At 36.8% G+C, this 23399-nt stretch overlaps 1 protein-coding gene across 2 annotated transcripts in view; it reads right to left on the bottom strand.

Annotated features, from left to right (window-relative positions):
* PARD3B (par-3 family cell polarity regulator beta) overlaps window positions 1–23399 on the bottom strand; it is a 973558-nt gene that overhangs the window by 180192 nt on the left and 769967 nt on the right. For both annotated transcript variants that reach the window (XM_081052860.1, XM_081052859.1), the window contains exon 19: window positions 14678–14788. In XM_081052860.1, the coding sequence (XP_080908986.1) occupies window positions 14678–14788 (111 nt within the window). The remainder of the gene's footprint in view (window positions 1–14677; window positions 14789–23399) is intronic.

The raw sequence follows: 23399 nt of genomic DNA, 5'->3' as shown, positions 1-23399 counted from the left end.
AACCAGCTGTATTCATTGAATAAAAGTAATAAATCTATTTCCACTTACCTGCGGGCACAGGCCTTCAGCTCCATTTCAGGGCTGGAAGTGTGGAAGGAAGAGGGAATGTTGGCTTCCCCACATGGTTCCACCCTCACACCCACACACAATGCCATTTCTCTCTTCTTTCCATTACCTCCCTCTTTCTCCAAGTGCCCAGTTCTCTTCGTGGGTATCCTTTTATACAGTATGGAAACTGATGCTGTGCAGTAATTGATTTAGACTTGAAAACTGCTACTTTTCCAATCAGTCAAGGAAAGGTTATTAAATGCTCAAGAGGGGACTAAGTATAGTCCCCAAGAAGTATATCATAGTACTGGGCATATTAAAACTATATGCATATTATCTATCTATGAAACTGTCAATCTCACAAAGACAGACAGACAGACAGACACACACACACACACACACACACACACACACACACACGACCTTGTATAGGGTTATAACATTATGGATATTTCCCAGAACAGTAGAACCTTTAGCCAGCTCTCTTCATACTAGAAAGATGTCCTTTGATGCCACAAAATAAGAAAACTTAAGCACTCCTCAGCTTGTCTATGCCTGAAACTGCTTCTCATATTCTGTTAAATGAAAAAATTCCTTTCGTATGTCATCTGCTTATAAGGCAATGTAAAAATGAATGTGTAAATAGAATCATAAACATGTCTACATAGTTTCATGTTTTCAAATGCTTCAGAAAAGTCGTAAAAACATACTACATATTTTATTTTTAATTTGTGATATTTGGAGATCTTTTTCAATTTTCCCTTCTTAATTGGCATGCTTTTTAGCGGAATGTGTTCCTCCTCTCCTGTTTAGAGGCAAAATTTCTAACTATGTCTTTGATAACTTAAATTTCCACTTTGGTTCACACCCCATATTGGTTTATTGTGTCACATTAAAAAAAAAATTCTTTGGACTTAGGCAGAGCCAAGCTTATGTGAACTACAGTCTTGTGAACCATGGTAATTGATATCGGCAGGTGGTAATTTCAGATTGATCAATGAGGGTTACATGATTAACACCAATAGAGTGTATTTATTTCCTTTGAATATTTCTCATTTGATAATATGAATTGGTCACTGATATTAGGCATCCATTTTTATCTTAAGTTACATACATATTTGAGGTAGGGAATATTTTAGCATAATATCAGTTTTCTTGGCATTGAATTTTTGTTTGCTGGTGAAAGGAAGGATTAGGCTTCCTTGAGAACTGACTGCCTATTTCTTAACATTTTGTAAAATGTCTGGTTTCGTTAATGCCTTTCTCTGTTAGGCCTTACTTGTCCATCTTTTGAAATTGACAAGGTAAATCGATAATTATTGGGATAGAACTGATTGTTAAAAATTAGATAAATTAACTACACCAAGTTTTTAGTTTACTATATAAAAATATATGGCAACATATTTAATTTTGTTTTAATAATGCAAAAGCAGCCAACTATAATACAAGAGCATTTTGTTAATGCTATGATCTTGTTTTTCCAAAGTGGAACATTTAATGGTCACTGCAGAATTTTTGTCAATATGTATTCATTAATATGACTATTACAAAATACAGCTCTGAAATTTAAAAATCCAACTGGTAAATTATCCTTTTTTGACTTTCTTATTACATCCTCTATAACCAGATTAAAAACATATGAATTACACTATGCATTTTCTTGACTCAGTGATTTTGTTCCTTAAACAAAGCTAACCCACCAAAATATCCTTTGATGCTCATTCAGCTAAAACATTATAGTCTTTTGCAAAGACACATTATTTGATCTGAAAATATCTTTAAGTGCCTGGAATATATATTTTTTAGCACTTGAAATTTTCTCTGGCTATCATAGCTTCTATTAGAGACTGTGAAACATTTTAGGATTATTGAACAAATACCAATTATCTCTGTCTCCTCAGTGTCAATCTGAATTGGCAATGTGCCATCTTTTACATCTTCACTAATAGAATTTTTAATTAGCTGTTGATACTGTCAATAATGGAGTTCACTGTTATTTTTTAAAAGTGATTTGTCTAAGCAACTCCTTCTCTACTTATTTTATTTTATTTTTTACTTTTTAGACCTGGTGCTTACTATTACAATCAGGGCCCTTTTTAAGCAGAACACTATACTTTCAAAAACAGGCAAAAATGTTAGGCACTCTATTTTAATACATAGTTATTAACTATTTTCCACTAATTATCAGGAATTTCTCAATTTTTTAAATTACATAAGTAACTTGTTTTAAATCTGACATTATTTTATACTTGTAAATCAACCAGGACTTTACTAAATATCTTCCCTCTACTGAGATGTAAGGAATGAAACAAGTAGAAGTCACAATCCATGCCTCAAGAGAATTAGGATCTAGACAAGAAGGAAAGATATGAATTTGCAGGAGAGTGTATAAGAAATTATAAGATAAAAACTGTAATTTAATGGTAATGTGGACTCCTAATTATGGACTAGGATTTCAGCAATATTGCCTCCCTGAGAGAGGAACTCTATGGCATCTGGTCTACTGCAAATGGCTGTTGCCATTTTTCATGATCCTCTATTTCCATTACAGTTTTTATGCTTGCCCCTGAAATATAATCTGCACCGTGAATTCTGATTGAATCGGCTCAACATGCAGCGCAGAAAAGATCCTCCTCTGACGAGGAATAAGCCAAGGATAGTGTGTCTCATCTGTACGATCAAATTCAGTTTTCCCTATAAAGGCAAATATTTCAGTTTAAGAGGTTGAAATGAATGGCACTAAAACTAATTTCAACTGGTTAAATTTAAGCCACTGGAAAAGAATGGAGGCAAAAGCCCAATTTAAACAAACAGACAGACAGACAGACAGATAAAATCACTCTCTAGGAAAGGCCCACAGCCTTTCCATTTGTTTTGAGAAGTGGACAAATTGCCTTCACTTTAAGGTCCTGTCTCTCCGGACCTGGTTCAGTGATAGGAAAACAAGTGTTGATAGTCCTGACAGGGTGGCCACGGTGCTTCAACGATCCATTTCCACGTTCTATTGCCTCAGTTACAAATGACCTCATGCTTCTTGACACCATGACATAGCCTAAGGGCAAGTCTTATTTTTCTAAATTATATGGCTTTGTCAACCATTGATTTTGCCTATTCTGTCTCTTGGTGCCATTCTACTGATTATTCTCTTGAAAAATAAAATTAGTGCAGTTTTGTATTTGTTCATTAATTCATTCATCCATGACTCAACAACTGCTTATCAATGGCCTACTCTGTAAAATGGAATGTAGTAGATGCTGAGAGAAATAGAGAAAAGATTATAATGTCCTCCTGGCCTCCAGGAAATGACAAGCTCAGAAAGGAGAGAAGCCATGTCTGTAATCACAAACACCTAAAATTTAGTGCAGCAAAATAACAACAGTAATAGTAACAATGTGTGTTTACATGTGCCAAGAACTGCTCTACATGCTTTAATTGCTTATGTGAATTTCACAGGAACTCAGAAGGCTAGCTATTAGTTCTCCTTTTGGAAAAAATTTTCCAGATGAGCTAGCCAGGTCTCAGAAGGTTTCAGCAAAACATGCACGGCTGCACGGGCAATGCAGAGGATGCAGACTTTGGATTCAACGCTTTTTTATTTTAATGCTCATTCGCTTTCAAATAAACACTGTCTCTAAGAAAAATGATAAGATCACCATTTATTGACCATCTCTATGCCTGGCACTATTCTGCATCCTTCAGTTTGGAATCTCATTTAACCCTCACAATAATATTGTTATGCTAAAGTGGTTATGTACCCATTTTGCAATTAAACAAGCTGTAGATAATAAAAATTAAGTAACTTGACCCAAATTATTTAGTGGAAGAATTTTCTTCGAACTTGGGTCATTTGGGAAGGTGTAATGGAAGAAGTGAGATTTTACTGAATTCTCATTGATTTGGATCACTGTAGGCAGAAGGAGAGTATTCTAGGCAAGGAGAATAGTATTAGGAATGACACAGAGATTGGAAAGTGCTATGGCAATCTGAAAAACAGTGAACATTCCGGAGTATATAGGACATCTTGGCTCCAAATGGAAATTATAATTAGAAAGCGGAATATTGTCAGACATTAGGCCAAGGAATTTAAACTGTATACAGTAGGCAACAGAAGGTGATTAAAAGTTCTGGAGAGAGGAATTGCTGATCAAAGCTTTTATTTACTGATCCACTTTTCACCAACCTGTTATATTTAGCAATCTCTATTTCAAGAATCATGACTTCACAATTATTATTTATTTGTTAATATCTTCCAAGAACACGAACACGTGTATCTTCCATCTAAACGTCAACTGTTATTACTGTTAAAAAAAAAAGGCTCTTTTAAGTGACCTCTTGGAAAAGCAGACTTTTGTGCCATAGCCCTAACCACTTCAATCTCTTTACCTCTCAACACTGAAATCAAACAAAGGACACGAAGCAGAAGGAGGCAGGAGTTTGAGCCTGGGAAAGGGGTCAGGTTCCTTTGGACATCAATCTGAAGTCAATTTAGATCCACGTAAAGTCATTAATTAAAGTACAGAGCAAGAACAGGTAGGTGGGACAGAGTGAATGAACAGTTTGTTCCATTTCCACCAAAGACGGGATTTGAAATATGAGCAGGCCAGAGTTAGTTCCCCTGCCCTGAATGTAAGTACATATAACAAAATGGTAAAGTGAGGACTTTGTGAATTTAATGACTGTGGTTACAAGTGTTTTCTGTGGTCGCTCACCCTGTGGACTGAGAGGCTAGCAGTCACCCATGCCATTTGTTCTCCTTCTCCCTGAATTTTTTTCCACGGCTGCCCAGCCCTGGTTGCAGCCAGCTCTCCCCCTACTGTGCTGCCATCTCATGCCAAGCTCACCGTGAGGAGCAACTTCCAAACAGTGATCAATAAGAAATGAGAAGCTTCTTGAATGGAAGTATCTGGCATGACTCCCAGCTGGGCAAAGTCTGTTTTCAAGTTGGCCTTCTTCATCATGACAGTATCCAACTCAGCAATTTTCACGGATGCTGTGTCTCAGAGCATTCTGGGCTCCCACAGGTAAGTGACTGCATTATCTGGGGTTTTTAATCCCCAGAACTAGTCAGAAAATAACACTGAACACCTAGAGTGAACCAGGTGCTTGCTGCATAAATATGACTTTTCACAACAATCTAAAAGACAGACTTCTCAGGTAACAGTTTAGAATACAGCGGCTTGAAGCAGATAAGTAGCCTGACAGTGAATTCATGCACAGTCAGATCTTCAGCCCCGGTGTGATCCACTCCTGGGTCCTGTAATCTTTCCACTTGGCCACATGCCTGCCCTGGGCCACCACCTAGGCCAGCTGATCCCAATCATAATATAAACAACAACCACTTGAGAAATGGTTTTAAAAATACACACCCTCGGGCACAAACACAGAAGTACTGAATTGCTATAGCATATTTCCATCTACATCTGTACACATATATCTATATTATCTAATTATTTATCTAAAATAGGGTTTCTTAACCTTTGCACAACTGATACTTAGGGCTGGGTAATTCTGTCTTGTAGGGGGCTGTCCCATGCATTGTAAAATGGTGAGAACATTCTTGTTTTCTACCTACTAGATTCCAGTAGTACCTCCCTCCCAGTGTGACAACTAAAAATATCTTCAGACATTGTCAAATGCCCCCTGGGGGAAAACATCAGTCCCAGTTGAAAACTACCCTTATAAAAAAGTGCCCAGGAAATTTGGAAAAAACCGCATATTCAGAATTTGGTGATTGTAAATCACAGGCCCAGGTTAGGATTTCTATATAAAGAATGTGAGGGGGGAAAACAGCAGATTCTGGAAGACAATAGGTTGCATACCAGTCAAATTGCAGAATTTGCCAACCTATGTGAACAATAACTACTCCTGGTCTCCAGAGTGGATGTGTTGTCATGGAAGCATTCCAAAGCAGGATACAACATATGTCCAAATAAGAAATGAAGGTGAGGTACTTTAGAAATTTTAGAAAATTCCATTTGACTTATAAAAGTTTGATTTGTCCATGGTTTTCAGGACATTTTTTTGTAGCAAATTAAGTTTGCTTGCACACAGCCCAGCCCCAAACTAGTCCACAGTAAATATTCTGGATTCACTTAACTTTTATTTACTCAATTTTTTTTTCTCTGAAGGACTTTAGCAGTGAAAAAGCATTTTAGCCAAACAAAATGTATAAAATGGAGGCCTTAAAGGACTATTATTACCATTTCATTTCATGGTAACAAAAAGAAGGACTTTAAAAATAATACATCCTCAAAAGTAGTTTATCCAAAGGCAATGTAAACAACTGATAACATGAGAATTGGTGTCTCATTACTAAATGTTAGTCACCAAAAGTTCTTTTCTCTACAATTAGGTAACTATAACCTAGTTATAGTTACCCAAAGCTTTCACAGAAAGTGCTCCTTTCAAATTCTGCCACTGCTGTAGGTAACTTCCATTGAACAAGATATATCTGTAACTCTGATTAGCATAAAATCCAGCGAATGACCAAAGTTTATTGATTATGTTGAATATATTTTTATGTGTATATTAAAACGACATATTCAGATCAATGGAATTTAGAACTTCTTTCCAGGTTTCATTTTTAAATCATATTAGGTATTCTATATATTTCTGCGGGATCATCCGAGGCAGATTAGTATAATTCCTTTTCAGAACGTATTTCAACTGCACTATAATTGAATACAATAACATAATATGCCACTCCAGGGTATTTGAATATAAGAGTATCCTCTTAAAACACTTTTTAAAGAGCTGGTGTACTTTAATCTTAGAAGTTTGTCTAAATGACTATTGGAAAGCATGCCAGTCAAGTGATTCATTTTATATATTAATCCAGCCCGGCTGACAAGTCGTTGCTAATACAGCACTTCTAACATTGATTCAAGTTCCATAAAAGGATTTTGGCTCATAACAAATGCTGGCATGGCATTGGGATGTAGGTGTTCCCATCTCTTGTCTATAGGAATATAGTAATGTGCCAAATTTTTTGGTGATCATAAGCATTTCTGAGAAGATAGGTGTTACAAAGATCAAATAAATGTACAGACATTACAGGCACCAGCATTCTTTGGTGTCTCACCCCCTCATCCCTCTAAATTACAGGTAAATCTTGTAAGATGGTCCCTGAATGAGGGGTGGTGGGATATAGCCACTGTGCTGTGTGTGTTCTCTCTCTCTCTCTCTCTCTCTCTCTCTCTCTCTCTCTCTCTCGTTTTTAATTCTTATTCTGGGAAAGGAGGCTATCCTTATCCTAACACAAGCATCAACAGTAATTACTGGGATATGGCAAATCTCTTTTCATTCACTGAGACGGTTAATACTATGAAAAACAGAAATCTGATAGCTTCTTTCTGTCAGCATAAATGAGAACATGACCTTGGCCTGAGAAACATCATCTAATGATATTTTTCATAACTCCGTGCAGTGATGACCTAATAAGAATCTAAAAGTAATTAACTGGATCTCTTTTAGGCAACCAAAGCCTTATTCAAATACACATTTTTACCACGATTCGAAAGGAGTCATAAATTGGGGCCTTTTGAAAAACTGGGATCTAATCCAGTCCGTGATCTGATCAGGGTTCAGTGGTAATAATAAATCGGGACTATTAAAACTGGGAAGCTTTCCAACATTTTATTTTGCCCACACCACGGGACCCAGCAAATTCTGCGGCAAAAGACAGGGATATTCAGTGAGGAGTAAAACCATGCTGAATTAATCATTTGAATGTAATCATGCCAAAACATGGGTGTTTTCAACAGTTTAAATAATGCCAAAGTTTAAGTTCAGTAAATAATTATAGTGAGCCTCTTGGCATATTAAAGAAATCAACCTTCTGGTTTCTTGAATAAAATATGAACTCTTTTTGGGATACAATAATGACAAAATCCTATCAATTCATTTGTTGTTCTATGTGTTTAGAAGGGTAATAGTTATGTAGGTTACAATTAAAATATTAATTCAGAATATAATACTTTCATTCCTTTTCGCAGAATACAATAAGCATCTTCATTTTTCAGTGTGAACAAATGTTGGATAAACTCTAGCCTTATTTTGGTTTTCACTTCAATTTCCAGTAACATAAAAATCTCCCATAATTAAATAAAATGCTGAGAGGTTGGGAATAGATTTTCACCCACTTGTATTCTCAAACTATAAATGGTTTCTGAATGTTTTTATTTCTCTAAGATGCATTTCGTTTATGTGGGGGAACTTGCAGCTGCATAATTAAATCTTGGTTTGCCAAATATCAAAAACACATGTATTGATTTAAACTAAGGGAACAGGCCACAAGCAGCTCAGCTGATAAGGCAAGGGAGAAGCCTCTGCCGTTCTTGGAAGGCTTCCTAAACGGAAAGAAAACCAAGAACCTTGAATTCAGACACTGAAACTGATTAACTTTCCTAAATCTTAGCTTCTCTCTCACTTAAGCATTCCGTTCAGGCTGGTTGTTGAAAACAAGAGCCATATGTTTTCATACTTCTCAATCCTGGAGCTAGAGAGGTTGCCTCTTTCCCCCTCATCTCCTCATTTATCCTACTAAGATTCCAATAAGACCTACAAAAACAACATTTCGTTAACACAGTAAATGAGCTCCCTTGCAAAATAAACTCTGACGTGGTATCAGGAGATCCTGGAGTGCAAACTCATATGTGATTAACACCCAATGTCAGTAAGACATTTTATTTAGTGAAATCTTGTTTCAGGGTCAGTAATATGGGACTGTAATGAAAGACAGCCTTTGGTGTCAATGGAGATTTCCCCCCCTCAGTACAATAATCCTTAATTTCACACCTTGCAGAAGGTTACAAATTTAAGTTAGTCTTAGAATTAAACGAACCAAAAAATACGTCTATTGACTGGTGAAGACAACCTGTTGCTCTCAGCGCACCATACTTATTTACATAATCTGAATGTTGGAAAGTGCTAATTTAATTTAACTTGCTAAAACATTCTGGCAGAAACAATCTTTGACTATCATATTGAATTCATCCTTCTAGCAATGGATATAGGCATTTAGAACTGATGTTTTATTATGGCCAATCTCACGGAAGCATGAACGAGTTTATTTCAAACCGGGATGCAGTGCAATGGACTGTTTGACTTGTGTCAGGAGGGGACCAAGATCAGCTCAGGACATCAAATGTGAGACAAAAAAACTCCTAACGCACAATTCTGAGCAAGAAGCTTGGGCTTATAGACTCAGATAAGAGTAGTACATATACTACCATGAACCAAAGCCATGGAAAGGCCACTTGAGGAAATTCAAAGTAAATGGCTCTACACTTAGATATTTATAGATTTCTCAAACCTTAGTTAAGATCTAGGAAAGACCACAGAGATCATCTAAGGACAAATGTAGCACTGATGATACACAAAGTGATTTCTGATGGTATGTAGCTCAATGCATTGAATTACATGAACTTATAGGATTTTGCATTTATACATTTTATTTATTTGGAGATATATAAATATAAGTAAGACAAGGTAATATATCAATGACTGAAGTTTATGAAACTGATTTAGTCCAATACTTTTCTGATGCACTAATTCTTTCTCAATCAGGTTATTAGACATTTCCAGTGTCAACAAACTCACTGCCTCATGAGGCATTCTAATTATCAGGATGTTTTCTCTCCTATTAAGCTAAAGGCTACCTCTCTTAAAATAATTCCTCATCTGGGAGGCTGGATGGCTCAGCTAGTTAGAGAGCGAGCTCTGAACAACAGGGTTGCTGGTTTGATTCCCACACATGGGATGGTGGGCTGCGCCCCCTGCAACTAAAGATTAAAAACGGCGACTGAGTTGGAGCTGAGCTGCGCCCTCCACAACTAGATTGAAGGACAATGACTTGGAGCTAATGGGCCCTGGAAAAACACACTGTTTTCCAATATCCCCCGCCAAAAAAAAAATAATTAATAAAAAAAATTCCTCAGTATTTTCAAGAAAATAAATACACAGATGAATAGAGAGAGAGAATAGAATAGAATGGTGGTATAAATATGTCAAATTCCTATTGCATGTGAAAGTTCTTCAATCATGTGAAATCGACTAAGTCTTAACTTTGCAGACTATGCACTCACAGGTCCCCCAACATTTTCAAAAGACAGGGATTTAGTTCTGCCATTCTTTTTGTGTGAGGCAGGCATCGGATATCCCAGGTGTGATTTGAGCAGCGTAAAATTGGAATTATTGTTTCTTCCTTCGTTTTGTATATGAATTTCCAGTAATGTAGCCTAGGACTGGATTAAGCTTTTGGCAGGCACATCCTCATGTTGACTCATGCTAAACTTACCCTCAACTAAAACCATCAGGCAATTTTTTCATATATTTGGTATTAAGTCAAACCATCCACATCCTGTGTTTGTACAGTTCATTTTTGGAATTAAAAGCAAGACTTTACATTTATTCCGATTCAATCCATTGTTCCAGATTATTCTGTCATTGGACACATGACCTACCCCTGCAGCTTCTTGGCATTCAAAATATGATCAACAGGCACGATCATTAATGCCAACATTCAGCAGGCCAGCATTAAAAATTAAGTTTTGAGAAAAACATTTTTCTTGTAAACTTATATTGAGGGAATATTCATTAGTAATCTTGGGGTACAGTCTCAAATTGCTAATAATCCCTCTAGGGTTATGTCATCTGGAGTATATTTTTCTGTGTTATCCATAGGATATCACGACACAATATCATTCTAACGTCCAGGAGAGTAACCTTACTTTGTGAAGTTCAGAGGTTAGAACAGAGCTTTCAACCTCCACACTATGGATGGTTTGACTTAGATAACTCACTGTTAGGGGATGGTGACTGTAGGACGTTTACCGTCTCCCTGGCCTTTATACAGTATATGACAGTACTAATTCCCTCCCTGTCCCCACCCACACAAAGCTGTGACAATCAAAAATGTCTCCAGATAAGGCCAAATGTTCCTTCAGGTGCAAAATTGTCCCCCCTACCCAAACTGAGAACCACTGTTCTGGACTCTGCAATCCTCTAATCTAACCTAGTAACTCAATGAGCCAATTATAGTTGTTTGACCTTTTCATAGCTTTCATTGTGAATAAGATATTCATATATAGCACCCGAACAGTTCCATATCAGAAATTAGATATGTAGATAAAACTGAGCTATGGAAATCATAATAAAAATAATTGGATGAATGGAGAGGGATGATATAATCCTAAAATTTAGAGCTGAAGTTAGATTAACCCTTAAGTAAAACAGTTACAAAAAAACGGAATCTTCAAACCAGAATTACATGATTTAAAAGGTAAACTATAAAGATTTTTGTACCTGGATGCTCATCAAGGTATAACAGTCTGGACCAGTGAAAAATGGAAATGGCCTCTATGTTTGACCATGTGAAATAAATAAGTTATGGTATATTGATCTCAGAGAATATTAGGCAGTAATCGAAATGACATTTTCAAAGCATTAATGACATGAAGAAATGCTCACAATACAATGTGAAAAAGTAAGATATTATATATTCAGTATGGATATCAACTTTTCAAAGAAAATATATACACGGTAAGAAGATTATAAAAATATGAATAGTGGTTATGGAATTATGATGGAATTATGCATTATTTTAATCAACTTCTTATACTTTATGTTCCCAAAATTTTCTTATGGAATTTACTGTTTTCGTAAGTTTTCTTGTACATGAGGAATGCTGGGGAAAGATCCATATTTCCTTAGGTGAGCAAGCACTGATAAAGGTTCCTTTTGCATTTACAAAATAGTGTGCCAGTAAGTAGGATGCTTCAGAGAAGGCATCTGAAAAAGATGACAATATTTTCAGACTGAGTTATTCAATCCTCTTGGGGAAAAAAAAATCTGTGTATAATTTATCATAGAATAGGAATAGTTTAACCTAATGTTCCAGCCAGATCTTGTTTCTCCAAGTTAGTGGGTATCAGACTTTAAAATGTTGAAGAATCACGTTGGGCTTACCTATTAAACATAGATTCCTGGGCTCTAACTGCCAATATTCTCATCCTGCAAGTCCTGTGTGGGATTCAGGGATCCTCACTTTTAATAAGCTCCCCAAGTGAGTCATTCTGATGCAAGAGGTCCATGAACCACACTTTGAGAAACACAGCTATAAGAAGTCATGTGGTTTGATTTGGAGGAGTAAGTTTTTTTTGCCTGTATTTTTGATCATTTCTTCCTGGTCCTGTGTTAAATAGGGTAGGAATAGACCCTCAGTGGTGTGTTGGTAAACTGGCTCTTTGCAAAAACAAACAAACAAAAAAACCCCGAACTTATCACACTTGCCAATTTCTGTGCAGTAACTGCTTCACCATAACCAACTTCAAGCTACCAATGGTTTAACCATCAGCTCACAAAGTTCTTGAAAGCATAATAATTGTCTCTCACAAGCTGGCACAGGCTGGCTTCAGCACTGTACAGTATGTATGTATTTCATTTAAGTGTTTTAAACCCTCTGAAAAAGGGATATGTTAATAATGAAAAACTATTACATCTATGGTAGCTAGGATGAAATAAGTAAGCAATAGGATGGCTTGAATCATCTTAAGGTAATGGATTCCAAATGTATTAGAAAAAAAGACAACTTTGTCAACATTTATATGCTAGCTCTTATTTTATTCTATTTTACTTCCATAGCCATGTCATGAAGAGTGATACACTCACTGAGTTCTTTAAGAGTTGTGAATTGGTTTCCTATGGATGATGGATGATGGAGAGCCAAGAAATGGGACGCAGGGTTTGGGAACAATGCCAAATGTTCAGCTTCCACCTCCACCCCTTATGGCCCTCGGCCTCTGAGCTGTTGACATGCCCTTGGTCATTAATTCTATCGCGCCCAACCATAAAATCAACTCCTCCATCTTCCTTCCCTCATACATGATTGAGACACTGTTGTCTCCAGGAAACCTCTATCCGATGTGTTTTATGTGTTCACGTGTGGGAAGTGGCCTAAATGGAAGCTAATCGCATAGTTCTTTCAATATTTTGACCAGACATAATTTTTAAAAATTAGACCTGAATCCTCTATAGCCAGCTGAGTGAATTTACAGCCCTGCTTTAGGCACAAGACTTCCTCAGACACCTGCTTCCTAAAGGCAAAACCAGAAAGGAAATGAACTCTTACTTAAAGACAACCCACAATATTTTATAGGTTATCAATTTTCTAGCTGGCACACAGGTCTCTACCTACTAGAAGTAACCACCGCCCCCGCCCTCCAATCCCAAGCAAGTATTGCGCCACAAAAAAAATGTGAAGTCTGCTTTCCAGCAAACAGCTCAGTTTCCTGAAGATGAGGCATAGGACACTGGTGTCTCAGTAAGTGAAGTCAGGGGAACAGCAAAGATCTGTGATGTGGACTCACCACACAGAGGTCTTTGCCAATATGTGCATCGAAGTCTTAGCCTGAATTACATTTTACAATACAGGATTAGTGAATCTTGGGCTATAATGGAGAATTCATCTTTGGGGCAGCTCTGTCAGGTGAATGAATAGTCAACAACAATGCAAAGCACTTGATTTTCTTTTAATGGCTCCACTGACCCAGGGATTGAGCTTATCAACCTCTCAAAAATGAGAACAGTCTAAATAGCATCTTTTTCCTAGCTATTGATCAAGTCAGCGTTCTCCACGGGAATGGACTACAAGGTAAGAGTCAAAGGTTAACAGTAGATACTCTTAGCCTGCTCTGTGCTAGAAAACACAATGATAAGTATGATTTTCTGAGTACACATACTAGAGTATTAATATATGTATGAGACACTCTTTAAAAACTAAAAGAACTATTGTTATTTACTAATACTCATATTGGACAAATCTGATTTCATATATGAGGTCAGAATTAAATACTTAAAATTATATGCCATTTTATTGTAATCTCAGTTTCTCTCCAAGCTTCATTTAGTTGTAAAGGTTTGGAATTTTTGGCAGAAATATGAATATTCAACTACATGTTTCCAAATCATATATTTACACATCTACTTGGGATAAGTGCCAGAGTTAACATCACAGATACATAAAGGACCTCTTGTCCAAATGGGAACATTAAGCTGATCCTCAAACAGGAGAATTCAGCCCTTGCAAACTGTCATTATTTCAGTAAATGGAACCAGCCCTTTAACAGATGGGCGACATACTTTGCAACTTGCTGATAGCCTAATAAAAGACACTGGCTTTTTAAAAATGAAGGACATGTACTTCTCAAATAACAGTACCCAAATGGATTTAGCAGAATAAAATTAAGAAGGCATACAACAGCTTGACAAAAATTAGGAACAGACTATGGAAATTTGATAGTTCTAAACATCAATATTAAAATGACCTTTTTATATTAAAAAAGTCTGATTGTTTAAACCACAGGGAAAACATGCATTGGTATAGTCAAAACCAGGGGTACCATATTATGAAATTATAAGTACTGATATAATAAAAACATGAAGTTAATTTCTTCTCAAAATATAATAAAAATCCCCAAGACAGGCAGTCTCCTTTTATATGAGGTACCTTTCCTTTTGTATCAACCTCTATGCTTTTTAAAATAAAGTTTCTCCAGTTGATTGATGCAATAACCAAATTAAAAATAAACAATAGGCTCAAATAAAATAGGGACTCAGTGTTTCCACTCACCTTTCACGCTCTTCTTTCATTTTTTCCAGCTCCTCTTCTCTCAGGCCACCATGCTTCAGAGGACCTTTCCGCTCAGTCTTCCCACCCTTATCATCTTTCTTCTTTCCAAATCTAGTGAAACATGAAGATGGTTGTTAACAGTAATCCTGTTCTTTCTGTGGTAAACTTAAGATATTTATGAGATGAACTAATGAAACCATAATTCTTTATTCTAAGTAATACAAGATTTTGCATAAAATGGAAGTAAAGTAAGACATTGAAAGCAGAAAAATAATATAGTTACTGGATTCTCTTCCTTCTATCCTTCTGTCTTTCCACTCAGATATTGATTGTGCAGCATGCACAAAATCATGATTCAGGACTAAAAATTTCAAACCATTTCTTTACTAGAGATTAAAGAACTGACAGGTTATAATTAATACAGAGGGTGCCAAAAAATGTATCCACATTTTAAGAAAGGAAAACTGTATAAAAAGTGTAATACTCAACATATACCGATGACAAAAGATGAATACAAGTCACGTTTGACTTCTTCAGTTACAAGAGGTGCTCAAAGTGGTTCATCAGTGTCCAGACACTTCTGGATATGGCGAACCACTGCTTGAGCAATGCTGACCAAAGTGTCCCCTTGTATACATTTTTTGGCACTCTGGTATATAACTAAAAACCTGACCGATCTCCTAAGCAGACATCCAGAGTTCCAAGTGGCATTGACATTTCAAGTTAAACTCATGGGATTATATAATGATGGTGCTGCAAGGGACCTTACAGAACACCTAGTTTAATACTCTCACTTTGTAAATGGAGAACTGAGAGCACACAGAGGTCTTGGACCTTGACCAAGACCACCCAACAAGTTCAGGGCAGGGCCGGGATTAGAACCTGGGTGGCCTCGTACCCTGTGCTCTCCTTCACAGCACACTCACTCTCATATGTAGCCACAAGCTTCCAGAACCAGCCCAGGGTTAATGTGCTCTGAGCACTCCTCAGTGCCTTGCACATTTGTAGTTAACTGGCCACAGGGCCAAATATGATCTTCTTTTTTTTTTTTTTTTTTAATTTCTCCACCTTTATTGAGATACAATGAACACAGAACATTGTATAAATTTAATTTGTACAACATGTTGATTTGATCATTTATAAGTTGCAAAATGATTACCACAATAGTATTAGCTACCATCTCCATCCCATCACATAGTTACTTACCATTTCCTTGTTGTGGTGAGAACAGTTACGATCTGCTCTCTTGGCAACATTTAAGGATATGATATAGTATTGTTGGCTATAATCACTATGCTATCTATTAGATCCCCAAACTTATAAATCTTATATCTGGAATATTATACCCTTTGACAAATGTCCCCATTTCCCCCACCCCTGAACCTTTGGTAACCACTGCTTTATTCTGTTTCTCGAAGTTTGTCTTTTTTAGATTCCACCTGTAAGTGATATCATACAGCATTTATCTTTTTCTGTCTGAATTACTTCACTTAGCATAATGACCTCAAGGTCCATCACTGTTGTCACAAATGGCAGGATTTCTCTTTCGCATGGCCAAATAGTGTTCCATTACATGCATATACCACCTCTTCTTTAGTCCTTCATCTGTTGGTGGATACTTAGATTGTTTCCATATCTTGGCTATTGTGAATAATGCTGCAATGAACATGAGGGTGCAGAAATCTCTGCAAGATCCTGATTTCAATTCCTTTGGATACACCCAGAATGTATTGCATTCTGGATTGCTAGATAATATGGTTCCAGTTTTAATTTTCTGAGGAACCTCTGAACTGTTTTCAATACTGACTGCATCAATTTACATTCCCACTAATAGTGCACTAGGGTTCTCTGCAATTATGATACTTTAAAAGAACACTGTGTGTCCTTAGCATTTTTATGAAAATAAAACTTTACATTTGGGGGAAAAAAAGCTGCAATTAAATTACTAGTAGGATACATTCTTAAACAAGAGGCATTTTTCCCAACAGATATTTTCTTCAGAGGCACTCTCCCGTGGTTTTGGTATCAATACTCATGAAAAAAGAAAATGACTCAATGCTCTGTTGATAACTGGCAAAAAAGATCACTCAATTACACATATTCTCCAGTTAAGGTAAAGATTCTTCTTAAATCTAAGGAAATCCCATTTATCCCTTGTTTTTTATTAAATAGTTGCAAATTTTAACTGTGTGCGTGTGTGTGTGTGTGTATCTATAACTTGCTCACCCTATGTATCTACGAGTATGTATCCACCCATCCATCCATCCATCCATCCATCCATCCATCCATCCATCCATCCATCCATCCATTTATCTAACCAACCTAAGGATATTTTTAAAATTGCATATTATTGGGGTGACTGTCACCCCCCCAACCACACCCCATCTCTGTCCCCCAACCTGCTGACAAATGCACAATGACTGAAAATCTCCTACGAGGACCTGACTTATAAACTTGTAAGACACTCTTGTCTTTCTCAGCATTCCATAAAAATGGGTAAATATTTGTTTCTTTCTGGATTGTGTTTCAATTCAAAGCAGAGGTTCTTTTTAGTCAAGTGGCAGCTCTGAGTATCACACACGGAAGACGTTACTGCTGATATCCATATTCCAATTGTTATCAGAATACTGACTGCACCCTGCTTTCCTCAGAAGCCTCTCCCACCCAGTCTGCACTCTTCTTCAATTTATAATTCCGATGAACAAATCCTCTTTCATGAACCTTCTCTCTTCTCATTGCCATCTCTCCATTAGCCTCCGCTTGTACTGCAATTTTATTTTATTTTATTTATTTATTTATTTTGTTGTATCTAGTCTCGTTTTGGGGGTTTTGGCTGATCAAATATCAGCTTTAACTCCATCTTCCCCAGGCTTCTTTTCTTTTTCTTTTTTTTCCTCTTTCCTGACTCCCTTTCTTAATCTATTGCTCTTTCTCAATGAAAAATGACCTGACGTCATTTGCAGAAATAGAGAAGAGAGAAAAAATACAGACAAAATATAAGAACATTAACTTTCAAACAGAAAGTTGATATTTGTTGATATATTTAAGATCTCTCTTTAACCTACAAAGCAGGGGGTATCTAAATAATGCGCATTTTCATGAATACATTCTTTAGCTTTTCAGACCCATGCAGAAGAGTCTTACGGATCAACACTATTACTCTAAAACCCTTTATGTAAAAAGTTAACACTATAGTACATCACTTAGAGAAATAATTTTCCCTCAAAATATCATCCAATATAATTTGGGCAAAACAATAAAAACTGTGGGAGGGTAGACTAATACTTCAGGAAGTTGTCTAGGGCAAAAACGTTGCCAAGAACTCTCCAGACATCAGGTTTGTTTTTTCCCCATGTTCTAAATATTTTCTAAATTGGGAGGTTTTGGATTTTCTGAGGTAAAGTGGTTTTGCTTTTGAAGGGTAAAATTAACCTATACCCAAGTCTACCTTGATATTTATTATCACAACAATAAAGTGTTTTTCCTTCCTACGGCTATAATATTTCACTTGTACTGCAGTTCAAGAATAGCTTACTATACTTCCGTCATAGTGGAGTATGTTTGATAAAGAAAAGGTTAGTTGTAAAGAAATTCTGGAAGGCATTTTTTTCTTAGCACGAATCATCAGTCAAATCAACCAATTCCACAAATAATATAAATGTTTCAATTTAAAGTTCATGATCATTTACTAAGGTTTCCAATGAGGGCAGAAATAGCTGAGAAATTTATTTCACTAATCAGAGAGAACAGTCACAAATTACCTTATTTTGTAAAGTTTGGTTAGGTTCAAGAACAGAATTATAAAACAATAATCTTTAAAAGGACTCCCACATTGTTAAGGAGAAAATTAAGACCCAGAGAAGTTAACTGTATTTTATTTATTAACATACTGAATTCTTTTTTCCAGTTTTTCAACCAGACAACTTAATTATCAGTGGTGGTAGGGGTAGTTGGGAGAAAAGCATCAATTTGGTGAATTTTACAAGCCTTTGTTCTTCTTTCCATTGCAGCCTCTTTGGAGGTGATTTCACAGCTATTCTTACTTTCACTAACATGCAGAAAGAGGAGTTGGGGAGGTTGAAATACATTGATTCATCTCCTCATTAGCTATTTTTGTGAGAAAAGTCATGAGGGCCCTAAAAGGCTGAAATTACTGCTTTGCATTCTAGGGTTTCAAATATCCACTGCATTCCAGGCCTCCCATTATCTATTACCTAGGAAATTTGAGAATTGGCCATTCTGGGCTAGGTGCCTTAAGGAAATTGCTTATAGGTCAACCTTGCTTTATATGAAAGATATTTTCTTGAAGAATTCTGTGCAAACATATGGTTTCAATCAATAAAATAGTATGTTCTATGTACCTGGAAAGCCTGTTTAAAGAATTTTATGATGGATCTTTTTGTAAAGTGAAAAAAATCACCTCTCAACATACCCTTTATGTAAATTTAGATTTTCATGAATTATAACTTTGCTTAAAACACCTGTCCCTGTTCATTTCTATAGAGAGGTTGTATGAAACAGCTTCATGGAGAACTAGCTTTCTTTCTTCTTTTCTTCATACATTTGTTTTAAAAATATTTATTAGGCATCTCTTCTGCATCAGACATTGTCATAAGCACTCGGTGCACGTTGATATTATATTGGGATACAAAACCAGACATTAGTCTCATGGAACTTTCATTCTGATAGAGGAGACAGTTACCAAACAAGTATATTATATGTAAGTTGTGAGAAGTGCTATGAAGGGTTTTAGAAGAGACAATGCTAGGACAATTGGTTGTTTAGAGAAGTGCTCAATGAAGTAATGACATTTAAACTGAGGCTCTCAGGATGAGAGGTTCAGACAAGCAAAGATGGGAGATCAGCCTTGTGGATGGAGAGATCAGCAACAGACAGAGGACACGAGATGGGAAAGGCTTGGTGCATTCCAAGCAGTGAGAGGTCAGGATAGCCGAAGCAAGGAGAGCAGAGGGGATGCTGGCACACGATTTACATGGAAAAGAGGTCAAAAAACATGGAGTGAAGGCCTGAGGGCTTAGTCTAAGCATGAGAGGAGGTCATGTCTTAGTAATTCAAGGAACAGAGAAGGTAGGTAAGGAAATTGGGAGATTTACAGAGTTGTTAGTGGAGAAACCAAGTCATTTTAAGCAGAAGTGCTGCAATGTGATATATATTCCAAAAGACCATTCTGGTTGTTGAAGTAAAAATGAGCAAGTAAAAACACTACAGCTGATCGGTAACTGCTACAGGGGTGTGGGTGAAAAAGGATGGCGGCTTAGACGAAAGCAGTGGCTGTTGAAAAAAGAAGATAATGATTTGGAAGCGGTGGGTCAAGGAGAGGAATCAAAAGTGAACTTTTAAACATGGTTATTTTACTACGCCTCTGAAAAATCCCAATGGATGGGACAAGAAGCAGGACAAAGTCCTGAGGAACTGTAACATTTAAAGATTTTTGGTAGGAGTGGGTAGAGGGAGGAAGGAACTCAAGAGAGTGCAGTGCAGGACATCCCAGAAGAGTGCTGTAGGAGGAGGATGTAGTCAACAGATCGGAATACTGTGGAGGAAGTCCAGTGAGGTAAGGACTGAAGAGGGTCCATTAGATTGGCAATTTTGAAGCCATTCATCATCTTGGCCAGGTTCAGGGGAGTGGTATGAGCAGAAGCCAGGTGGGAGTGAACTCAAGAGGGAATGGCAGGTAAGTACGAACGTGTGTGTCTGTGTGTGTGTCCAGCCATTTCAAGATATTTGGCTGGCAGGGTGGTAGCTAGAGGCAGGGTGGAACGTGGAAGAAGGTTTTCAATTTGGCTGACACCGGAGGACTTTTGTTTGCTGAGAAGAGATGCCACAGAGTGGCACAGATGCCATAGAGATGGGAGAGAGAAAAGAATAAAGTTATTATTATTAACTTTTTAGTGTGGTAAAATATATATAAGATTTACCACTTTAAGCATTTTTAAGTATATAATTCAGTGGCATTAGGTGCATTCACAGTGTTGTGTAACCATGTGCCACCAACCATCTCCAGAATATTTTCATCATCCCAAACAAATTCCATACCCACTAAACAGTAACTCTCCATTTCCCCTTCTTTTAGCCCCTTGTAAAAATCACTATTCTACTTTCTGTCTGAATTTGACTATTCTAGGTACTTCATAGAAGTGGAATCATACAATATTTGTCCTTTGGTGGCTGGCTTATTTCATTTAATGTAATGTCTTCAAGGTTCCTGTATGTTGTAGCTTCTATCAGAATTTCCTTCTTTTTAGAGGCTGGACAACACTCCATTGTATGTACATACCACATTTATTTATTCATTCAACTATTGATAGACATTTGGGTTGTGTCCACCTTTTGGCTGTTGTGAATAATGCTATTATGTACACTGGTGTAGGAGAACAAAACTCTTGATAAGGGAAGAGGACAGAAATATACAGAGATTATATTTCTGGAGAGATTAGCCTTAAGATAGACCAGAAACTCAGAGAAAGCAGAAGCTAGGAGAGGAAAATAGTTTGTTTATAGAGTTGATGAAGGGGAAGTGAAGTTCCCAGGTAATTAATTTCTCAGATAACATGATACAACATGTATAAGAGAAACAGCTTCTATCCATAAAATGAAATTTCTTGGTATAAATTAAGAAATCAAAGGAAGTAGAATACACAAGGTGGAAGACAACCCCAGAAAGGGTTGTAGAAAAATACCCCAAACTGACCTTACTTATGTTACGATTCTGCCTAGGTTGGGAGGCCCTACATAGCCATCTGGGGAAGCAGAATTCAATAATGTTTATTCATTCACTCAATCATTTACTGAACAGCCATTATGCCTCACATGGATTATGTACATAGAATTTAACCATTAACAACATCAAATGTCAGGTAACTATCTAACTTCAATCCAACTAACTAAATAAGCACTCACCATCCTATTGTTCTCCACATGATAAAGATTTTTAGTAGTTATCCCCTAATTTCTCAGCAAATATTTACTTCTGCTTCTATTTCTCTCCTTGAGTTTTCTAGGTATGCTGACTTTCAAATCCTTCACAGATTCCCACACATCCTGACAAATGATCCAAATTCACAATATGTACAGCTCTATCTCTGGCTTTTTCTACATCCAGTCTCTCATTTAATTCACTTCTTAATTCTGCTAAGTACTGTCTGTCTACAATTTTCCTCCTAAATCCCATTGGGCAGTTTATACAGCTATTAGCATCCACTCTTCTTCCACTTAGTATACACACTGCATAAAAGAAAACCTGAGCAATGGCTTGAGGCCTAAAAAGTTGTGCAAGGAAAATGTTCAGACACTCATACTCCAAATTAGTGGTGAGCTGTGAATCCAAGGAGAGCTGAAAGTTTGAAACAGAATGTATTTCTCCTTCTCCAATCAGGAAATATCTTTAGGTATCAATGATGTATTTGGAAAAGGCTATAAGATCCAGTCACACTAATATTAAACTTGGAAATCTATGGAATGATGTCAGATGTGAAAATGCACAAATCTTACAGTCATCATATTTTTTGGACTTGGATAATGGTTCATTCTCTCTGGAACTAGTTGATTTACAAACTACACATGATATTGTCTTATCATTTTATAAATTATACAGTTTGATATAGCTCAAGCAAAATATGGGGGCAGAGAAGTTCACAGACCTTTGACTACATTTTCATAGTTTATTCTGAAATACACCCATAAAAGGTTTCTGCTGTCTGACGTATTCTAAATAGGGTTCTGAATTAGCATATGCATATGCTGAAAGCATTAACTTTCATGTATTGTAACCTCATATGGTTTTGTTCACTTCGGCTATTGTTTCTGTCTAAAATGTATGTCACAAAAGTCTTTACTTATTTACCTCAGATGGTTCTCACTGTACTTCAGAGTTAATGAATCTGATAAAAATTCAGTGAAAATTGACCAATTATTTCTCCCTTTTCTGGGGGGTACCTAGGGACATTGCCTACTTTTATGTAAATATTATTGGTAGAATAATAAACAGAATTGTGTTTGTTGTACATCAATCTTGATTAAGATAGAAAAAGAGTCTATTTTACTTTTAGCCTTCCACAATAAGTATGATTGCTGGGGCTAATGCCTGTGGCTTTTCAGGAGAGAGGTAGAATGCTGTGAAACTCAGTATGCTTTCCATAACAGAAGTATTATATATTAAACTTGAAGTCTATACCATGGCATGCAAAAGAAGATAGGGATTTGCTTTTTAGGATGTGTTCACAAGCAGAAACTGAGTGAGCTGATGCTTTTCAGTAACTGAAGGAAAACTCAATCTTAAAAATCTTCCTTATTAATGCTAACTGGGTCAAGCAATTGAAGACTTAAAAATAAGATTTCTAATTAAAACGCTGATTTCTAGCCTATTGTTTTGACATTTATTTGGGGTGTGTGTCTACATTTCCAAGATGAAGACAAGCTGTATGTAAACAACAAACATGTTTCATCCCTCTGATATCTTGATCCACTGCTTCCTTGAGGCCACCCTTCCCACCGACCCTTAAACAGCTCCTTTCCCCTGGGCTGTTGTTCATTCCATGATGTGACTCCTAAGTTGGTGGTCATGGCGACACTTCATTCCGAAGCAGGGAATCTTCAGATCTCAAACTTGCTGCTATTTGTTTATAGGATTGCAAAGCAGGGAGGTCCTACAGCATTCTAAGATTTCTGCCTAAGAGAATAAAACACCTGCTGGGTTGAGTCT

Source organism: Rhinolophus hipposideros, assembly GCF_964194185.1.
Source record: "Rhinolophus hipposideros genome assembly, chromosome: 6".
Lineage (NCBI taxonomy): Eukaryota > Metazoa > Chordata > Mammalia > Chiroptera > Rhinolophidae > Rhinolophus > Rhinolophus hipposideros.
Note: the sequence above shows the minus strand (reverse complement) of the source record. Positions and strands in the feature narration are given on the sequence as shown.